This window comes from Lonchura striata, chromosome 8, assembly GCF_050655825.1.
Source record: "Lonchura striata isolate lonStrDom1 chromosome 8, ASM5065582v1, whole genome shotgun sequence".
NCBI lineage: Eukaryota > Metazoa > Chordata > Aves > Passeriformes > Estrildidae > Lonchura > Lonchura striata.
Genome location: NC_140710.1, coordinates 31307362 through 31328192, shown reverse-complemented (window position 1 = coordinate 31328192; position 20831 = coordinate 31307362). Strand labels below are relative to the sequence as shown.

The 20831-nt window shown below is 42.6% G+C and overlaps 1 protein-coding gene across 1 annotated transcript in view; it reads right to left on the bottom strand.

The window, feature by feature from the left end:
- Positions 1 to 4179: 4179 nt before the first annotated feature.
- Positions 4180 to 20831, bottom strand: part of SUCO (SUN domain containing ossification factor) — a 38216-nt gene continuing 21564 nt past the window's right edge. The window contains exons 11-24 of the mRNA XM_021545843.4: positions 20132 to 20237; positions 18179 to 18199; positions 17892 to 17947; positions 16849 to 16940; positions 16304 to 16369; positions 13968 to 14042; positions 13330 to 13426; positions 11289 to 12440; positions 10437 to 10524; positions 9051 to 9155; positions 7984 to 8138; positions 7558 to 7649; positions 6411 to 6466; positions 4180 to 6256 (exon numbers count right to left, since the gene is read on the bottom strand). Coding sequence (XP_021401518.3) covers positions 5810 to 6256; positions 6411 to 6466; positions 7558 to 7649; positions 7984 to 8138; positions 9051 to 9155; positions 10437 to 10524; positions 11289 to 12440; positions 13330 to 13426; positions 13968 to 14042; positions 16304 to 16369; positions 16849 to 16940; positions 17892 to 17947; positions 18179 to 18199; positions 20132 to 20237 — 2608 coding nt within the window. The 3' untranslated portion in view covers positions 4180 to 5809. The remainder of the gene's footprint in view (positions 6257 to 6410; positions 6467 to 7557; positions 7650 to 7983; positions 8139 to 9050; positions 9156 to 10436; positions 10525 to 11288; positions 12441 to 13329; positions 13427 to 13967; positions 14043 to 16303; positions 16370 to 16848; positions 16941 to 17891; positions 17948 to 18178; positions 18200 to 20131; positions 20238 to 20831) is intronic.

Genomic DNA, 20831 nt, shown 5'->3' with positions numbered 1-20831 from the left:
AGGAAAACAGGGCATAAAGGAGGACAAAAGGGGTGTCAGATTTGCCTCCACCACCCTATCCCCCTCTTGAACCAGTCTGCACACCCTGTTTCCAGCAGCCCTGTTACATCACTTGAACATGAAGGAATATTTTCCAATGGAAGCACCTTCCATAGCCCTCACCAGAAATTGTTCCCCTTTACCAAACCAACAAAAACATTACACAGACTGCAAAAGAGGATTTGCTCAGAAGAACACTCTCCTTCCCCAATTCACCCGCAGAGGAGAGGTGGGAACTCTTATTAACAAGACACACAATTATGTTAAAGTTGATGGCAGAGAATCAGCCAGCAGCTAAGAGTTTGTATCAGCAGAATTTAGGGACCTGCCTGAAACAGCCCGAAGAAAGCAGGACTTGAACAATGATCCAGATCTAATACTTGACAGAAAATAAACCCTGAAACTCAAAACAAAAACTGAAGTGTGAACCTCTGTGTAGGAGATGCTCTCACTGTGTTTTGGACAGTCTCTCTGGAAGCAATTAACAACTATTTCCTATTACACTAATGACTAGTGGAAATGGTAAAAAGCAACTCTTGAAAGCCATCAGGGCTGCAGGAAGTGCACCCAAGAGCAACTGGGAAAGTTGAGAATCATTCACATTCAAAAATACAGGATTCAACATCATTAGGACAGAGAATTGAATCAGAAGAAAACAAGGCAAGGAACAAAGACTGCAGATCAAGCTCTTTGGGTAGAAAACAATGTGCTAGAAAGAAAACAAGTCTGAAGCTGAGAGGCACCTCAGCTGGACATGAGCTTCCAGCAGGGAAAGCCCACAGGGAAAGCTCCCGTGAGAGCTCACACACAGCTCTGGACAGCACAGACACTCCTGGAATCACTTCACAAGTCTTTGTTCAACTCCAGAGAGGCTCTGGAAGAAGTTGCAGGAACTGTTGGACAGAAAGGAGGTTCAAATTTGTCTGTTCAAGAGCAGATTGGCCGGGAGGGATGGACAGCATGTGGAAAACCTGTGAAGAGAGGGATGATTTCCAGCTCTTAAATCTCACAGGATAAAAAGCCTCCCAAGAAGCCACGAGTTGTGAGCCAAATCTGAAGGAGTTTGAACAAAAAGATGGATTTTTGACTGAACACTGGTATGAATGCTTGTGAGAGCTGCCTTCAAAGGGAGCCTTCATCTGCTGAAGCCTCAGAGGGGTGTGGAAGATAGCAGAACTCACCTAGCCTTTGCAGTTAGCACCAACATCTTCATGTTGTTTTCTTTATTATGTGTTTATTAACAGTTTGGTTTCTCAAATACAGGTGATGCTCTTCATTTCCTCAACAACTGCTTTCCTTGCTTATATGTGCATTTGTTGCACATATAAGCCATGACAAGGACATTCAGATATTCACACACAAGAACAGGTTTTCAAGTCCACTGATAACAGCTCTGCCCTGGCATTACAGTGCTTAACGCATCCCTCTTCCAGTGAGCAAGGTGCTCTGTCCCCTCCTTCACCCTGATTCCAACAAGCAGCCAGCAGCCCTGGATTCAGCAAGACAGGGTGAGAGAAAACACATGGGCCCGAAGCAGATGAGAACAAGAGGAGTACCTAAAATATTACTCTGCTGCTTTCATTTCTTCTGTGCTTGTGGTGAGAGCAGGGAAATGAGGTATAGTGGTTATGAGGTGAGGGGATCTATTCTGAGAAACAGCAGCAGGGTCATTCCATGGTGCCACAGGGCAAAACAGAACAAGGTGCTGTGGCCAGCTGTGAGGAAGACCAAGAGAAGTGCAGGTGTTGAGTCCCTGTCCCCGCAGCTGAAGGGAGGACAGACATTGCCAAGGGTCTCATTCCCAAGCCCTTCTGCAGGGTCTGTGCCCTGCCCCAGCCTCTGGGCACAAAGCCAGCCCCAGCCCTGGCAAACAGCAGCTGGCTCTGCTGGCCAGGGGGGCTTGCCTGGTGCTTGACAGGTTTATTTCTTCTTGGGAGCAGCCAGCCTCAGCCCATTCAAACAAAACGGTAACTGTGGCATTACAACTCACAGAAGCTGCTTCCAGTTATTTTTCTGGGAAAAGAGAAGCAGCAGACAGGGGCTGCTGTTTGCTGCGAGCTCACAGAGGGCACCGCAGCTGGACGGAGGCTCCAACCACATCTAACAGGGCAGAAAAACAGGCCCCAAGGTGGCAAACGTTTCTGTTCCATCTCTAGGTCCACGAGGGGCAGAGCTCAGCTCCTCTGCATCGCCTCCCAAAAGCTGCCCTGCTGCGTGGGAGCTCCTGGTGACTCAGTGGAAAGCAGCAGAGCAAGGGCCAGCCCCTGTTCAGGACCAGAGAGCAGCAAGGCAGCAGGAGCCTCCTTGGAAGCTTCTTCCAAATCCATTCTGCTTAAATTGGAGAAGGGCTGTCAAGGTGAGTGAGTTTCCGCACTGAGCTGTCACCTGTGGGAAGAGGCCCTGGAGCTGTCACCAAGCCCAGCAGCAGTTGCTGTTGGACACTCAGGGTTTCCAGGAGATGAGACACCCCACAGCACCCCGTGGGCAGGGCTCTCCACTTCTCTGTTCCAAATGAAGTGGAACATTTTTGTACCTCACAAAGCAAAACCTGCTAAGCTGTTCCACCTCGTGCTGTAACTTGGCAAAAGCAGAAGCCACACACCACCTCAGGTCTGAGTTTTCTGCTTACATCACCACACAGCTGGTAGGGTCTGCATCTTCAAGAAAGCCTGGATTTCCACTGATATTGAATGTATATGAACACCTTACTTTGGCAAACACAGCAATGCACTTACACCAGGTGTGTTTGCACCCATCCACCCTCACATGGAAACCTTCACAGGACCTGCCCAAGGACTGAGGGACACCATCCTCACTCCAGCACACACTTTGCTTTTAGGTGTTTTACACCAACAGCTGTCCAACCTTTGCTTGCAATAATGAGACAGTCACACAGGAATTTCTGATGTATAAACTGTCTTCATTAGAAATTATTATTTCTACATAAAGTTAATAACCAATTTAAGAGACTTGATTCCATAGAACCAAATTTTGAAAGCAAGATTGCATGACATTATTAAAACTGAAAGTAAAAAATTACTCAAGAGCCCACATGAAAGGAAAACATTAGGCAATCTCTTACCTGATGGTAATTTTTTTAAAGGAAGTTAAAAGATTACTAAAAGCAGCATGGCAGTAGCAGGTGGAATCTGTGGTTCAATCTCCAATTTCTTACCAGAACACACTCTCAAGTCTGCAAAACCATAATTGGGCCAGTAGGTTCCTTCAGATGCTTTATTTCCATGGCACACTGCCCACGTGTTCATTACAGGACAAGCTTTATCACTGGTACCTTTCCACAGAATGCATCAATTCCTTAGACCTGTCAGGCCCAGTATAGAGGGAGCAGGGTATTAAGGGACCAGATTAGAATTACATTTGGTTTTACATCTGCAATTGTCAACTTGGAAATCTGAGTATGTGATTGGGATTTCAACATGCAGTCCCATTTATCAGCACAGGATAGAGCTGGGAGTTCTCTAGTTCATAGCCAGTGTCTGCTTTAAGAAGGGCTGTTTAAGAATTCAGTCATATCCAGCTTCAGGTAATTCCTACTGAAAACCCCTGGGCAATAAAGGTATACACACTTCTAACAAGTGACATAACAAGAGGAAGGAGTAAATAAAAGAAACCCACACTTCCCCACCCCCCAAAACACCCTGCACGCTCCTCCCTCAGCAAACTCCACATTCAATTATATTTTTAAATCCTAGTTCTGTGATGAAGCAGAGTCCTGAGACACTCAAGTGAAAACTCAGTGCTGGGGAGGTCTCCTCTGACAAGCAGATGCTGGCCAGCCTGTGAATCTGGCATTTGGCTGCACAAATCCTGCTGGGCTTGACAGAAATAAGTCAGGGTGGAGGGACCAATAAGGGGCAAATTTCAAGCTGAAAACTCTGGTTTGAGATAATACTCTGGTTTGAGATAATGACTCTCTTTCCTTTCAGGGCCTCCTGTACCCTTCATAAGCCTTAGCTCTGAGTAGCAAGAAGTCATTTCATGCAGTTCTTCTCACAGTGTACCACCACGTGCAGGGATGCCCCAGGACAAGGCGTGAACTGACTGCTGGAAACCTCTCCAGCAGTTTCACAGGCCCACAATTCCTGACCTTTCAGACAAAGCACCACTCAGCCCTCAGAATCCACTCCCCCACACTTTTCTTTATTTAAACAGAAAAACACATGTAGGCCGACAAGTTTATGAACTCCTTACTATGCCCAAAAGATCCCATGTCCTAGTCCTGGGCTGAAAATTTAAGACTAGTCCTTTGCAAAGAATGTAAGCCACAAGTTTGATTCTCAAAGGAAAAAATGCCAGTAAATGAAAGACAAAGTGTTCAGATTTATTTGGAAATTCACAGTTTCTAATGGCACTACAGTTCTGTAGTCACATACTCTTGCTCCACAACATTGGATGCTGCACTCTGGTGGTATGAATTTTCTTCATCCAAATCTGACATCCTTCTGAATTCATGTTCAACACGTCTCGTTCACGTGCTCTGACTGGCTAATTGTGCAGATCAACTCTGAAAGTACATCACTTTAAAGTACTCATAAACTAACAAGAAAGCAGCAAAAAAACAAGGCTTTAAATAAGTCACATTACATACAATACCTAGGAAAGGCATCAGATCTGTTAAAAAAGGTACCACTAAAAGTGCTCAATAAATTAACTTATTTTGTACAATGTGAACCTGTAACACCTGTCAAAAGGAATAACCTTTTGTTCCACTCACTCAGAACCACACTCAACAGTTCAACAACCACACATCCTATAGTATCCAAGTACACAGTCACAGTCAAAATAAAAAACATTTGAGTATGAAATACCAGCCATACCAACACTGCACATTTGTTAGCCAATACAAAAGCAAACGTTATGGAAACACCTGCTGTGAACCAGCCCGAAGGCTCAGCCCAGGCTTGGCAACCTCAACACGCCCAGAGCAGGCTCTGAGAATGCACCCTCACATTCTCCAGCACAGCAGCAGTGAGCATTCCTCATCCACCTCCTCCAGAGAGCTGCAGCAGGCCATTCAGGTGACAAATGCATTCCTCAGCCTCCATCACCAACAGGAAATCCTCAAGAGCCACCGTCACCGATTTCGCACATCAGAGTAAGCTCCGACGGTGACTGAAGGTGCAAGTAAGCAGTTGCCATCCTTAGGTGAGAGATTTTCCTCAAAAGAGTTTGCAAAACAAGAATCTAGTCAGGCAAGTCCATCCCTTGGTATTTTTACAGTATCCAGTCCACATTACTGAGTCCAGCTGAAGGCAAACACGTCCCTTTACAGCACTGTAGTGTTGCATCTTCAAAAAAAGCTAGAGAAATTACAAAATAAATCAAATGACAAACAACTGTATCTCCCCTCTTCCAGTGGCATTATAAATAGACAAAAGGCACATAAATATGGGAAGGTGCAAGAAATAGGAACAAAGCTAAAGGAAGAGGATTAGGCTTTTATCCCTATTCCACCCAACAAACTGGGTTTCAAAAAATTTCTGCCCCAGGAACTGTGAAAAAAACCTTTATAAAATGAACCCTGCCCTCCCTCCCCCCCCACGCTGTTCTCATAGGAAATTATCAGCCTTGTAAAGCTGCAGCTTACAGCCAAGATTGACACAATCCCATCTATTTAAAAAGGCAGAAACCAAATTTCTGAATACTTTCCAATGAGTTGAGCTCTTCATCTCCCACTATCCTCCCACAGAATACCACAGACTGTTCTCAAACGAACAAACACTCTCCTGTTTGAGAAGTTCAGCTAGGTTTAGATGTGTCCAGAGACTGTCGTGACACCGAGTGTTCCCACTGTTATGTCTTTGTTTCCTTTGATTATGTCATGCAGACTTGGCATCGACCCTGACTTAGTCTGTATCAGAGTTTTTATGAGCTTCCCTTGGTCTGAAACTTTCGACCGTCTTCGTTTGATAGCTCTCTTCTCAGTCTTTGTCTTTTGGGTCTGCCCGTTGCACAGACTCGTGCACGCTGAGATGCCACAGAAATAGGACTCGTCTGACTGCGACGACGTCTCGGAGCTCCCTTCCGAGGGAGGGCCCTTGTAGGAGGAGTGATAAACCTCCCCAATGTTAGAGAAGTCCCTCTGGTTCGTGAAGGGCTTCCTTCCTTTGATCTCCCCGTTGGCTATCGGGTGCAGGGGCTCTGTTGTTGGCTTAATAGTCTCTGGTTTTTCACTTTTGTACTTGCAACGCTTTTTCTGAAACCACAAGTGAAAATAAAGAAGTGGTGAGGTTCTGGAAGGCAAGCAGAGCGTGCAAGCCAAGCCTAGGAACCAGCAGGGAGAGCAGCTGAGACCTGCACCACCTGCCAGCACAAACACCTCGGCCCCACCAGCTCCCTCCCCACAGTACCTTCTTCTCTGGGGAAAACTTCAGGGGCTCCACAATGTACAGATCCTCTGCATCCACTGTAAGAGAGAACAGACACACAACAGTGCTGACACTGCCAGCTGTAGAGCAACACAGTCCCAACTAAACAGCAGCATGACAAAATATTCCACTGAGCAGGCACATTTCTCCCTCTCTCCCTAAGTTAAGCGGGGCACGACACAAACACTGGAAGTAAAGTCAACACACAGAGAAATTCCCCTGTGCTGTCGTGGCAGCTGGCAGTGACCCACACCTGAAAACCCCCAGCCTTCTCACAATTATGGCCATGGGAGAGGTGCAAAGAACATCCTTTGGGGAAAAGGACGAGTCAGTGAGTGCTGAAGTCTAAGAAAACAAACTGCTCCCAGTGTAAGAGTGTGTCATGTGCACCCACCAACAAGGCAGATGTTCACACTGACGTGAGACCAGTGGGGAGAATTTGGGAAAAGCACTGTTGTGGAAAAAAAATAGTCTAGGCCTTAACTAGTGTTCACAGCACCACACTGCCAACTACAGAGTTTTGCTGGAGTTTTATTCACAGAACAAACCTGTGAGGCAAGTCTGCTGCACCCAGAAGAGCTGTGTCAGCAGCATACTTGGTAGTTACTATGGTCTGCAACACTTGCTTTTGCATGACACTCATGGCCTAAGAATTCAAAATTCAGTTGTCCCAAATCTACCATGAATACTGTGAAGATCACATCATTCCTCATACCCAAGCCAAGATAAATGGTCTAAGTTTTCTTACTGGAGTTGCTAAATTTGAATCCTAAATACATGCCAAGTTTCAAATATAGGCTATCAGGACTTCAGAAAAGTAGGACACTCAGACTTCCCACGTCTGGCATTTCCATGAGGGGAAAAAAACCCTACTTTCTGCAAGCTTCACAGCTTTGCAGACCTGAGTGCCTGCACTGATTGCTCCTAACCCTAAAAAACCATCTGCAGAGCAGAACAGACCTGCAGCAAAAACTGCATGTAAGGTTTCAGCATAACTCAGCACAGTTCTGTGAGGATCTGGTAACTTGTTCACAAACCACCTTATCTTCCAGAACACATACATGAACCACACACACACTGCAGCACTAAGAGCAACAACCCCAGACCAAAAATATGATATGAATAATACCTTCTTTACCAGCTAGCTGAAAAGACTGGGATCTGACCAGTGGAAGGGAAGTTCTTCTTTTCAAATTCATATCATCATAGGAAGAGAAACACCTAGGAAATTCCAGAAAGCTTTTTTAACACATTTTTCTCAGGACTTTGTCATGTACATTTCTCATTAAAAATCATTCTTGACAGTAAGACAGCACTGTCTGCTGAGGTGCTCAACAAAGCCTGGCTAACAGACACAATACTGTTTGGTACAAACTATCAAGGCATGTTTTTCAAGTGCAGTAGCCCTAAAATGCTCTTAGGAGAGTGTTATGATTGAGAGCCCCTTGCTATCAAAGATAACTCAGAATTAAAGCAGATGTGCCAGTACCACCAGACTCAGAAAATATTAATAGAAACTGCAAGAACAATTGAGTTTCAAATATAAATACATTACCTTTTGGGGCTAGGGTAGTGATTGCTTTTGGGAATTTTTGAGAGGTAATCTTCACAGAACTGAGAAGGGCTCCTGCACCGCTGCACAAAAAGCACCAAGCCCAGGATGAGGCAGAGAACCAGAGAAATCACCAGGTAAGTCTGGCGATCAGAAACCTGCAGGGATTGGAGACAACTGCTGAGGACACAACAATTTCATGACATTGCCATTCTTATGTTTTAAGCTCTACAAGACAAGTGCTATGTTCTCAACTCACTTTTCTGTAGTTTCACTAAGCACCTGTTTATATTTCAGTAATTTTTCAGAGGTTTGATGCAGTCTAATGGCTGGGCAGCATTCAGGAGTGAAGGCTGAATCCCACTTGCTGCTAACAGGACAGGATTCCCCTACAGAAGCTGCCAACCCCTGCAAAGAGCATCCCAACCTCCCTGAAAGCAATACACTTCCCCTAAGAAACCAGGCTCAGAAAGTAACTTCTCTGGTTCCCAGCTGACATGGATGCAACACTATGGCAAAACTAACCTGTACTTTTTATCAGCTGACACTGCACTACTTCACAAAATACCATTATAATCACTTGATTCAACATGGTTTCACTGACCACAGCACTCCAACAGGAGCTCAGCCAGCCAGGCATCAAAGGAGGAGTCTCACCAAATGTTAGCTCAAGGGAGGTCTTTGGCAACATGCACAAAATATAAAAGATCATGTTTACGGTACTGCTTGAAATGTCAGGCAGGCTGAACATAAACATTGGAGAGAAAATGTTCCTAATATTGTTGCCAAGATTTCCCTGATCTCTAAAAATGACAATAGCCAGTAGGGAAAGGAGAAGGGTGCCTTGGCTCAGATTACAGTCATGCAGGCTAGAAAGGCTGCAGTATCTATGACCAATTTTGCTGTGCACAAGACAGCTCATGTTACTCAAATTTGCAGCTAGAAGTTTCAGACAGAGTAAGCTGAAAGCAACACTGCAGACAATTTAAAACTCAATTTGAAGACTGTTCTCTTCAAATAGAGATGGGATAGCCAGACTCATGCATCTATTTCCTGTGGACTGTGATTACCTCACGTTTGAGTTCTGCCACGGTCGCAGACAGATTGGAAGCCAGCTGGGTCATGTTGGTGAGCTGTGCTTGTAGGAGCTGGATTGCCTCTGTCTGACGCTGATCCTGTGAGGAACAGTCATGGGCATGCAGTCAGTGGCCAGGCTCCCACTGCCACATGCACTCAGGGTACAGAGCCAGCATTCTCTCTGACACTGCAAGGCACTCTGCAGCCACACACCTGCCCAGCATTCCCTCCAACACTGCTCACGTAACATCTTTGTTTGTCAACTAACACCTCCTACACACTATGCCAAGTGCATTTCATCAGAGAGACTTCTGCTTCCTCACCATGGGCAGAGTGAGCAGCAGCTCCACACAGTCACTGTCAGGAGGCCACAGAACACACACACAGCTGATGCACAGGCAGCTGTTAAGGACAGGAGCCCAGACCAGCCAGGAATGGCCCTTCCCAGCTAACAGCTGCTGCCTGGAAGAGCCCTCACAGGACTCAATCCTATAGGAAATTAAGGAAGGTGAGCAGAACACCAGGGAGACTAACCAGCACTGATACTCTTCCAAAAAAAACCCCAAACCCAACCCAGAAAAGGCAACATATGAAAGCTGCCATTTTTTTCACTGTTCATGGATGAAGAAACTCCAGGCCTGAGACTGCACTTCAGAAATTTCCAAACAGTTTGGGATCAAGTCTGCTATGCCACGTGCACAGCTGCTTTAGTGAATGTTTAGCACAGTCGTTACTGCTCTATTTCACAGCTGCTCAGGAAAGCCAAGATAGCAGACCAGGGAAAATCCACATTTTAAAGAATGAAGTTAAGGTTTTGTTACATGCACATCATTTTAAAATGCAGATTTCGCCTAAACCATTACTGTACCCCTCTGCCTTTCCATAGGCCCAGTCTCTTCAGCAGTGGGGAAATTGTCTATCAATACTTTAAATCAGATATGAAAAATTAACCAAGTTTAAAAAATTGTTTCAAGTGCAGTTACAACCAAGAAATAAGGGTTGGAACTGACCTGGGTAATTTTTTCATTGACAAAGACATTAAGGAGTTTTAGCCATTACAAAAGACATTGAAAAAATTTAGCTGACAACTGATCTTTTCTTCAAGTACAAGAGCAGAAAACAGAGCTGAAAATGGCTTTATTCTGAAACAACTGAGAACATGTCTAAAAATCTTATCATGGACAAAAATAGGGAAGCATGGAATGGATGATTTTAGAAGGGCAAATATACAGCTCAGTTGGTAGAGGATTTCTGCACCTCTGTGGCAGAGATTTCACTAAAGTCAACTGCAACAACAGACCCAGAGGGTTTCTCACGGCTTCATTATAAGCAAGTCCTTCTAACTAGGAAAATGCCTCAATACTCCAAAGAAATCATACCTGCTCTTCTGCTATTCTTGAGGTGTTCTGAAGTTTTATTATTGTTTTATTGAAAGCCTTCTGCATTTCTTCCATTTGTTTTCGGTACCTAAAACAAAAAGTGTTTAAAGCTGAAATAGTAGTTTGCAAAACTCCTCATCTTAGACTTGTCTTCAGAAAACATGACTATGCCAGCAAAAACCTTCTCTTTGCCTAAAGAGCTTTATTTAGACATCAAATGGTACCTGCTTTTAAGTTTCACAAATAAAACAGATGTGCCTTTTGTTTTTTTGCCCCCAAGGTTATGGTCAAATCTATTTCAATACCTTCAAGCTCAGTGCCAATTTACTGAATTAACTCTGCACAATAAATTTAAGTGTGAGCCCCTTCCTTGGAACCAACTCTGAAATGGGCACATTTCCCCACTCTCCTGCAGCTAAGGAACACCTCAGATAAACACTAATAGAGAGCGACACCTTTCAGAGGAAAGTTGTGGTTCCCTCTCCACTAGAGTTACTACAGATAACAGGGTAGTTTAAGTGGAAACAATTTAATAAAAAAGGCATTGTAAGTCTGTGACATTTAGTTCAACAGTAACAGAAGGATGTGGCCTTTTGTAGAAAGAATTATGGACAGGATTAGTGCCTACATCCTGACAACACTTTATCCTTTAAAAAAACCCACAGCAATACTCCTCAAAATAAAACAAATGGTATTTTATCTGAAATACAAAGAGGGAAGAAGCCCTGATTCACAGGTAACTCTAACAGCCACCTAGGCTGGGGTCCTTTCCTCAGCTTTCCATAAAGCTTGAAGCTGTGATTTACCCCCTGCCCAACTTCCCCTGTACTTCCCAGCCCTGCTCAGCCTCACCTCTGACTGAGCTCTTCCAGGTAGCGGCTGCTGAGGGACATGTTGACCTCCAGGGCCTTGATGCGGTTGTTGAGGCGCATGAAGACAGATTCCTTCTGGTTGGATCCATGAACGAGGTTCCCGTTGGCATAGCCCAGCTCTGTGGAGTTCTGCAGCTCAGCGTAGAAATCTGTGGCCGTTCTCTGCGGCCCCGAGACCGGCAGCGCCAGCAGAGCTTCCTCCGCCGCCTGCTCCTCCTCCTTGGTCTCGGCAGGCACAGGAGGCTCGACAGGAGGCACGGCAGGTTTCTGCACTTCTGCAGTGCTCTCCTTCCCTTCCACAGCATCACTGGCTACCATCTCCACTGTGCTTTCAGGCTGCAGAACAGTCTCTGTAGGCTTTGGAATCACTGGAGTAGCAAAAGTGTCTCTTGTGCTCATCTCCTTTACCTCGGTGGCCACACTGGGCTCGGGGCTTTCTTCTACAACTGAGCTCTCAGCCTTTTCCATTTCAGTGCTGAGCTCTGGGACATCCACCTGGAGAGTTGCCCTTGGTGCCACCTGGCCCGAGTCTTCTTTTGGAGGCTCCAGCACCATGTCTGTTGTGGGGGCTGGCTTTGCTTCAGAAGTAACTTCTAGGAGGAGGGACGGAGACACAGTTTGAGGATGGCTAGGCTCCAGCTCAATGGACTCTGTGGTCTCATTACTGATCTCCTCATGGACTGCACTGAAGTCAACTGCAACAGCAGACCCAGGGGGTTTCTCAGCTTTGCTGTCCAGTTGCTCAGGCAAGGGCTCCTCTGCTGCTGTCTGGGCAGACTCAGTCAGAGCTGGCTGTGGCTGCTGCACGCCCACAGGGTGAGGTGGCCTCTCCTCACCTCCAGTTTTACTGTGCTGCCGATGCATGGCTGCTGCAACTGAGCACCACTTCAGCAGGTACTCCGAGAAGGTGGAAATGCAGCACACTGCTGCCATGTCACAGCAGTACTTCTCTGTCTCCAGCTCAAACCATGCTGCTGCTTCCTCCTCCTGCTCATCACTGGACAGCAAAGTTACTGTGGACTGGCTTGTATCTTCTTCATACTCCTGCACTAGCTGAACAATTGGGCTTTCTTTAGTCAAATCCACCTTTAACTGCTCCTTCTCTATCTGTGGAATATCTGTAGTAACAAGCCTGCAACAGAGTTAAAGACAAGATGTTAATTCAACAGTTTTGCATCCCTGCTCCAGAAGACAGAATAGTCTTTCAGATAATTAGTAAAGCTTAGTTCAATGACCAAAGGCCAGTTTTGAGACAGAAATTCTGCAAGGTAATATTTTCTCTGGTGATTTTCAGTCCCAATAGGCAAACAAATTATTTCAAACCCTGCCTCTTAAACAGCAAGCCTTCTCAATTAGATATTGCCCCTGCCCTCACTGCTGAAAACATTCACCAGTTCAAATCCTTGTTCTACACAGTAAGCATCTTACTCTGCTGATCCAATCCTCAAATGCAAGAATCACAACATTCCCACTGACCTTCCTCAGTCTCACAGCAAGAGTGACACAAAACCGTAAAGCCACTAAATACAGCACAAGTCATGTCTTAAATGTTAAAAGCCAGGGTCTTGGACTTAAACAGCCTAATTATCAGCAATTGTAATTACTGAAAAACAACAGAATCTACAAAGAACTCATCTTGCGCTCACTCTGTAGATTTGCATACATGCTTTCATTAAGGGAAGTCTACCAAAGTATAAGCTTCCAAACCAGAAGTCTGTCACTACAATTTAACTGAAGTTTCAGCAATACAGTTTACATTCCCAATTAGTCTCCCTTGCAAGAGACCACAAAACATGGACCAGTTTCTGTGTCAAAACAAAACACACTGTAATGGAAATAGGCTATAATAGACAGTAACAAGAACACTAAATGTCTCTGGTTAGTGCCACTACCATACTACAGATTTTACCAAATACTTGTTTTTTCCCTAGTTTAAGTCTGCATGCCATACCTGATGCAGACTGGCCCATGTTTGTCTCTGCTTGGAGCACATAACCAACACCCCAAGAGCAATCACTTACTCTGGTGAAGGAACAGGTGTTGGTTCAGGCAGTCTTGGTGCAGCTGTTGAAGTTGCAGGGGTGGCAGTGACATTTTCAGACACACTTTTGTTCCCAGCTGCAGGAAGGAGGAAAATGTGACGTGGAAATTCAAGAACCATCTTTGTTTCCAACAAATTCTGAGGTTTGGGTTTATTATTGGTGGTGTTTATTATGATTAACTGTCTTATAAAATTAATTGCAGATGTCATCCAAAGTTATCTGAATGAAATGCTACTGACAGTTTTTGAGTATGATGTTGAGGACAGTCTCAAAATACTTTGAGAAAGAAGTATCAAGTTAGGACTTTACAACTTCAGCTGGGTAAGACAGAGAGTAAAGATCTCCAAATAAAGCTGAATAAGCACATGTCATCTTTGTATGGGTTTTCTTCTTAGCAAATTCAGCATCTTTGTTCCACTTTTCAGTCACTAAGTTCTGTGACACTAATCAGGTGTGCCACGAAAGGTGAAAAAAGTAATTTAAACCATCATAGACTATCCAACTCCTCACCAATAAAAAAAGAAAAACAAACAAACAAAAAAAAACAACAAAAAAAAAAACCATAACAAAGAAATGCAAAATTTCCAGAAGGCTTTTAATCTAAAAAACTACAGTACCTTCAGTTTCAGGTGACTCTTCAGTTTTGGCTCCAAGCATATTTGCAGCAATGTTCACCATACTCAGGATAGCATCTAAAAGAGACAACAACTACTCAACAAGGGCACTCTCAGAGGCCCAGAGATCAGCAGCACCAAGAAATTTGCTATTTTGCAATACTTGCTTGAAATGAATCACAGTGTAAGGACATAATATCTGGTCATTCTATTACACTGGAGGCAGCTGCTTCTTTCAAAGGTAAATATATAAGCTATAGAATCCTGTATTTGAAAACTTGTACCCTTAACACCCACAGATCTGGCTTAAACAGATTTATTTTAAGGATCTGTTAATTAGCACAGTTCCCCTCCCCTCTGAATTCACAGAAGTAAATTCCAAGAGATCCTACTCTGCATCAGCACAGGAATTAAATACAGCTACTCTTTGGTCTTCATATTTACAACAAACATAATTGCCAGGCTTATTTAGAAGATGAGGAACACGTAAAGATCACTATATTGTAAACACACAGAAGCTGGCTTGATTTTGCCCATTTCTCCCCCACCCACCAACATATGGCAGTGTATGTCACATGGCCAAGGTCATCATGTTAGAGAGGCATTTTAGTAGCAATGACAAATTCCTTGGGCTCCAGGAAGTTGTGTTCAGAACTTTGGTTCTGCCCTTCCTCCAGAATATGTCAGAAGCTGCATTCCTGATTAAGGTTAATCTGGGTTTGTATAATGATAAAAGTCATAATAATCAAAATATGTGAAATTTGAGCTATGGATAGTTTCTTACAAAAAATTAGAAAATGAGGGAGAATACAGAGTTGGTACAGAAGCTTTACAATGTGGGAGAATGGCAGGAGAGAGAACAGTGAGCCACACTCTAAGCTTCAGACTTGTGGAAGACTGCAGAATGCTCCTTTTGAGATTAAATATCTGAGATCCCTCCCTCTCCTCCTCAGAGGACTCTCTCATTCTACATTTAAGATGTAAAATGGAAATCTGTCACATCTGCCTACATGCATATTAAAAAAAACCACCAAAGAACAAATGCCACAAACTCTGCTCCTTCCAAAAGAGGAGCACTGACCACTCTGACAGAGAGGAAACTCTCAGTAACAAAAAACCCATCAGCCAGAACTAAATACTGGTCACTGCAATGTTTCAGTGCATTAGAGAGACAGCTGAGCACCATCAGCAACAGGTGTTTCAAATCTTTTAATCTTGGCTTTAGTAGTCTAAAAAATTAAATGGAAAGTCACTGCATTTTTCAGGCAGTGAATATAAACTTGTAATACTGCCCTTGCAGACAGATCATGTGAATATGCATCACCAAGATAGCTTGAAGATAGAAAGTTTAGAAGTTACAAAGAAGTGATAAGCAGTGTCCAGGAAGAATTTACTGCTTTATCTCATCTGTGAGAGGCACACATGTAGAAATAAACTGCCTTTTCCAGTATGTATTTCCCTTTTGAAAACTGTTCTAAGCTCTGAATATTCCTAGCCATGACTTTATTCTCAGGAGACATTAATGGAAAAAGTATGAAAGATTTCTGTAGCTCTGATCCACTACAGGATGAAAGCAAAGCCTGACTCCAAACAGCATTAAGTGAGTGCAGGTCTACACTAGAACAACAAATCTTCATTAGCTGGGACAGAAGGGAGAGTGGTACAGTGCAAGAGCTCCTGAGGAAATGGTGTGTGGAGGCGATACCATCCTGAATAATTCAGCAGTGAAGAATACCATTAAAACTGAATATTCCAGGATTCTCAGCCAAACAAACCCTACACATGGAGGTTTTCCAGTGGGAAAAGTGGGAGGAGACAGTCAAGAACCTTTAGTTCTCTCAAAAATAAACACAGAGGCCTTATGAAGAACATAAATTACAGTATTTACATAAAGCTTTCTCAGAAATAGTATTCTCCATCTTTCTCTCCCTCCAAAGTTGTACAAAGGAAATCTTTATATTGCCTCCTGTAGGTTAAGCACTCTAATTAAACACAGATTTCCAACTTCCAAATAATTATGGTTCTACAACACTTTAGTACTGGCCATTTACAGCCCTATGCAACTTTTACACAATCTTCAGTATTCAGAATCCTTGGGTACAGAAAACAAGTTTCCACAAAATAGATATCCTTACAAATTGAAAATTCATTTTTAGAACATTAAGAATGATCCCCCAACTCCAAATTTTTAATTATTCTATGAAACTAAAGAAGAATCACAAATTGATTCAGCAGAATATAAAAGTTGTAGATGTTGCACAACAAAATGCCATTCCACTTTCAATTAGCGCATTTTGTTTTAAGCACAGGAATAACTTTTTGTAATAAATCATACTCACTTGTAGCAGAACCAAGAAGATTTTTTGAAGATTTTTCTTCCCCTGTGTTATAATCCAGTAGATAATCTATGTATAAAGAACAACTCATGACTATTAGAATTTCACCTGTCATGGGCAAAGAATTCTATAAACCTCAAGATTTAACATTACTTCAATGATGTCAACTTGACAGTGTGGAAATAAGACTACAGAAAGCTTGAGGTGAGATATTACAAACTGAAATGGACACTAAGAATAGAACTGTTTTGTGTGAGCTACTTTATTTTAGTAATCCTTTCCTACTGTCAGCACATGAAGAAATTACCTATTCTGCCAAGTGAAACAAAGATTTATTACTATCATTTTAAAGCAACCCTCTACATAGCTACATTTAATCACATTGTCTAAAACTTCAAAGGATTGTTGAAAAAGCCCAGAAATGCTGAAACACTATCAACAAGTAAATTTAACAGTCAGATCTTTCATCAAATGCAGGAAGTGATGAGCCACCACCACCAGCACAAGAGCTGTCTGAATGGCTAAAATTGCACAAAATATTTGCTTACCATAATCCTCATCAAACAGTTCCTGTCGTTCAGACTGATACTGGGAATCAGCAATTTCTTCATACTCTTCAACCATGCTAGTACCAAATACTCTATGATCAAGGTTTTAAAATAAAAACCTAGTATTAGGAATCATGTGACATAAATGATAAGCAGTATTACCTTTATGTAACAAGTAAATGAGATACAGTAGTTGCAGTCTGTTAAGCAAGATCAAGCAGCAGGAATCTTTATTTTATCTAAGTTGTATCTACAAGGAACCCAAACAAGATCCCGTTTCTCATTCTAATTCCAAAGAATATTTTTCTTTGGGAAAGAATATTTTCTTCCTTTTAGACTTCCTTGTCTTTGGCTTTTCATGAGCTCTTACACCTCCTCTTCAGTTTCACCTTTGACTTGCTTTAGAAATATCAATTCAGAACTACCTCCCTTTGCATGCCACATTCTCTTTGACTTCTTCTGCCAAAATTAAATCAAATCAACCCAGTGTTAAAGCAGTCTTGTGAACTGAAAATATGGTTTGACTTCTAATACCAGAGACCTCCCAGGTTCAAAACCTGTTTTTTAGGAGCAGTACAGAGGCTGATGGTTCTCTGAATTAAAAAGTCACAGGTGTTTCTACTCAGCTATTGCAAGCATTACTGACTGCACGCACCCGTGCTGCCAAACAACCCAGCAGCTTCCAAAAAGCACCCCCCACACCTGCTCTTTTTAGTTCACCACTTGTTCCCTGTTTTGCCTGGTCAGCCTTGAAATGCTCATGTCCTGCTCTAAAAGCTGCTCAAGGCTCCTGTTTCCTCCTCCCCTCCCCCCTGCAAATATAAACTATTCCTGACATATTGGAGAAGGAAATAAAAAGATTCAAAGCTTCTTTAAACAGACTTGAAAGACACTACACAGCAGGCAGGCCAGGCAACTACTTCAATCCACAACACTTACAAGTAACTGCAACTGAAAATTGAAATTGTTGCCCAACTATTCTAAAAGCAGAATAATCCTCACTGCAAGGGCGTAGAAAGACTAAGTAAAACACAAAGTATTACCTTATAAGGCTTAAAGGACAAAAATGTTCTGATCCAAAGTGTGATATCAGCTCCACCTGAAGAATAAAAGGCACTTAAAGTAAAACTCCAAAGACCTACAGAGCCAAAAGTTCACTTAACATAAACATTCAATCTTGAAATTGCAAGTTTTGTTCACTCCAGGGAGTTGCAGATTGCCCACGGCAGAAAAGCCCAGATTTATTCTTGCCATGCATTAAAGAGCTGAGCTGCAGCAGAGAACACCCCCAGCCCCATGCATCCATCACTCCACAAGAAGAGTTGCTAACCTTTATGTACTTGATGAACATCTGAAGCGAGAGAGAGGAAAGGAGAAAAAACAAAGAAAAAAAGTAGATGTCAGTACAAAGGCTGAACACATGCCACAGGCAACTACAGAGTCCTGCTGGGTTTAATTCAATACTATAAATGCCTAAGAGGACAAGGTGGGAAGGATTAAGTTGTAACACAACTTCATCTGCCTTGGGTAGCAAGATTTCTTTTAGCCCTTGTACCTTGCAGATTGAAGGTAACATGCAACAAGTGTTTTATTAAGCAATTAAAGTTATTCCATTTTTCAGGGCAGCATGACTGCAGATGGAATACTGAAGAGTGTTAAATGTACTAAGTGTATTTTTCCCCCTTAAAGAACACAGACTACAGAAAGTGACTCAAAAGGAAAAACAAACCCACGTAGCATGCACTCTATATGTACTGCTGCAACTCACTAGAAAATACATCACCTGACAGAAGCACAACTGCAAGAATAGAGCAGCTGATGACAGACTTGGAAGCTTCAGACATCTGTGTATTTCTAGTGCAATCCTGACTACATACTGGTATTTATTTAATCTTAATTAATTTGTAAGTATTTATTAAACCACTATGTAGACAGTATCACTGAAGGACTGGAATAATCTGCACATGAGACCAAGAAAAATTATCCCACAAAAATCCCACTGTTTTTGATAAAAATTCAGTAAGCCACTTCAAAAAAATTATCTTTTGAAAATATTCTGGACTCATTCTGTAGACCAGACATACTCAGAACTTGCTTAATTTTTGCACTATGAAGTGAAAACATTATGAGAACAAACCTTTGGAAATTTTACCATGCTGTATTACTCAAGGCAGAGCACTGTATCCACCATTAAGTGGATTAAGTGCTGCAGCATCTACAGGAATTCTGCAACTTCAGTGACAATGGCAGCTACCTTAAGGCATTAATTAATTCAGCCAGAAAACAGAATTAAAAATACATTAAATCTCTGTTCTGTGACTCATGCAGAATTTATAGGTAAAGAAGTTAGACAATTATCATTCATAGCTACTTTTTCATAAAAGCACAAAGCATAATTAAGGAGCACAAACTAATTTTTTTTTTTTGCCATGCCATAATTGGAAGATAACACATCACTGAAAAGTACCTAAAAGGCCTGTATTTTATTTGAACTTAAACCTTCACTATAACCCAGTATTTTCACAGAAGCTTTTATCCAAGTTCAAGTACCACATTCATTATTTATGGAGTTTTTTTCCCTTTGAGTCTCCTGAGTAAAGATAGCTTAATGCAAACTATTTTGAAGGTGGAGGTATCATGGCAATGCTCCAGTAGCAGTGAGCATAAATAATTTGCCTGAGTCAGAATTATGGTTGAATAATTGGAAAACTGCACTTGGAGTCTCTTCATGAGAACCAAGATGCAACCACATACACTTTCAGATTCACTAAATTGTAAAGCCCAGCAGGGTACAAAAATTTCAAGAAATAGGCATACTCTGATATCTTCTCCAGAGACTGAGCGGGCAGTGTGTGTATATATACATATATATCTAAACAGGTAGATACAGATATATGTGTATATATATTTAAAGCAGGTACAGCCAAGAAACAAAATAGGTCAAAATTCTTCTCATCTTACATTCAGGGGACAGTTGGTTAAGTCAAATAGAACAGAACTTTGTCTAGATTTTCCTTAATTCAGGTATCAGCTAAGTATGTACTTGGACCCAAGGGGCTTCCCAAGATCCTCTCAATTACCAAAGTGAGCAAAGTAATAAAGTCACAACTGTGACAAGGATTTAGTACCCAGACAAGCCCAGCTGGGGTCACTAATTAACCAAGGGCAATTAATGGTAAGGCAGGCTTTGGTAACACATTTCTTGGGATGCTGTAATACAGAGGATACCCAGCCAACCCTTCCTTCCCTGAGGAGCATGGATGCCTTTGCAGTATTGAGTTACCTTCACGTATTTTGCATACATCTGTTCATCCAGAGGAAAGCTCTGGACATTCCTCTCATCTCTGGCATGGAAAGTACCTAATTTAATCCATTTGTTTGTTGGATACCTAGAAAGGAAACAACAGAGCTGGGTAATGAAATGCAAGAACTTGCTGTTTACAGATATTTTACCTGAGCTTCCAGAACAGAAATACATTTTGTTCTTTCTATCTGCAAGGTAGCAGCAATGTTCCCAACCCAAAACCTCAGCAGGACCCTCACACGACAGCAATGTGGAAGCCCTTGAAGCACAAAAACCCAGACTTATCCAATCACTGAAATTCAGCCAGTCTAGAGTGAAGTCACCCCAGATGAACAGTGAAGAACACTGGCAGGTTTGCATTACTGTAAGCAGGCAGTAAAAACTGAGCAGAGAAGAGCCAGATCTGCACAACAGAACAAATGTTCAAAGTCTAACCCCACCTGCTTTAGGCATCCAAGAAGAAAAGGAGTTTTCCTGATGCCCTTTGAATGCCTGCTCAGTCAGAGCAGGTTATCTGCTCACTCCAGAAAGCATTGGGGGCACAGCACTGCCTACATCATCCTAAAGCCACCCTCCAAGCAGCCATCTGGCCAACCTGTAGCACTCCCAACCCCTTCCCATTTCTCAATAGTGTACTATACTCTTCTTTTTGAATAATCTGTGGGGGTTTGGACATAGT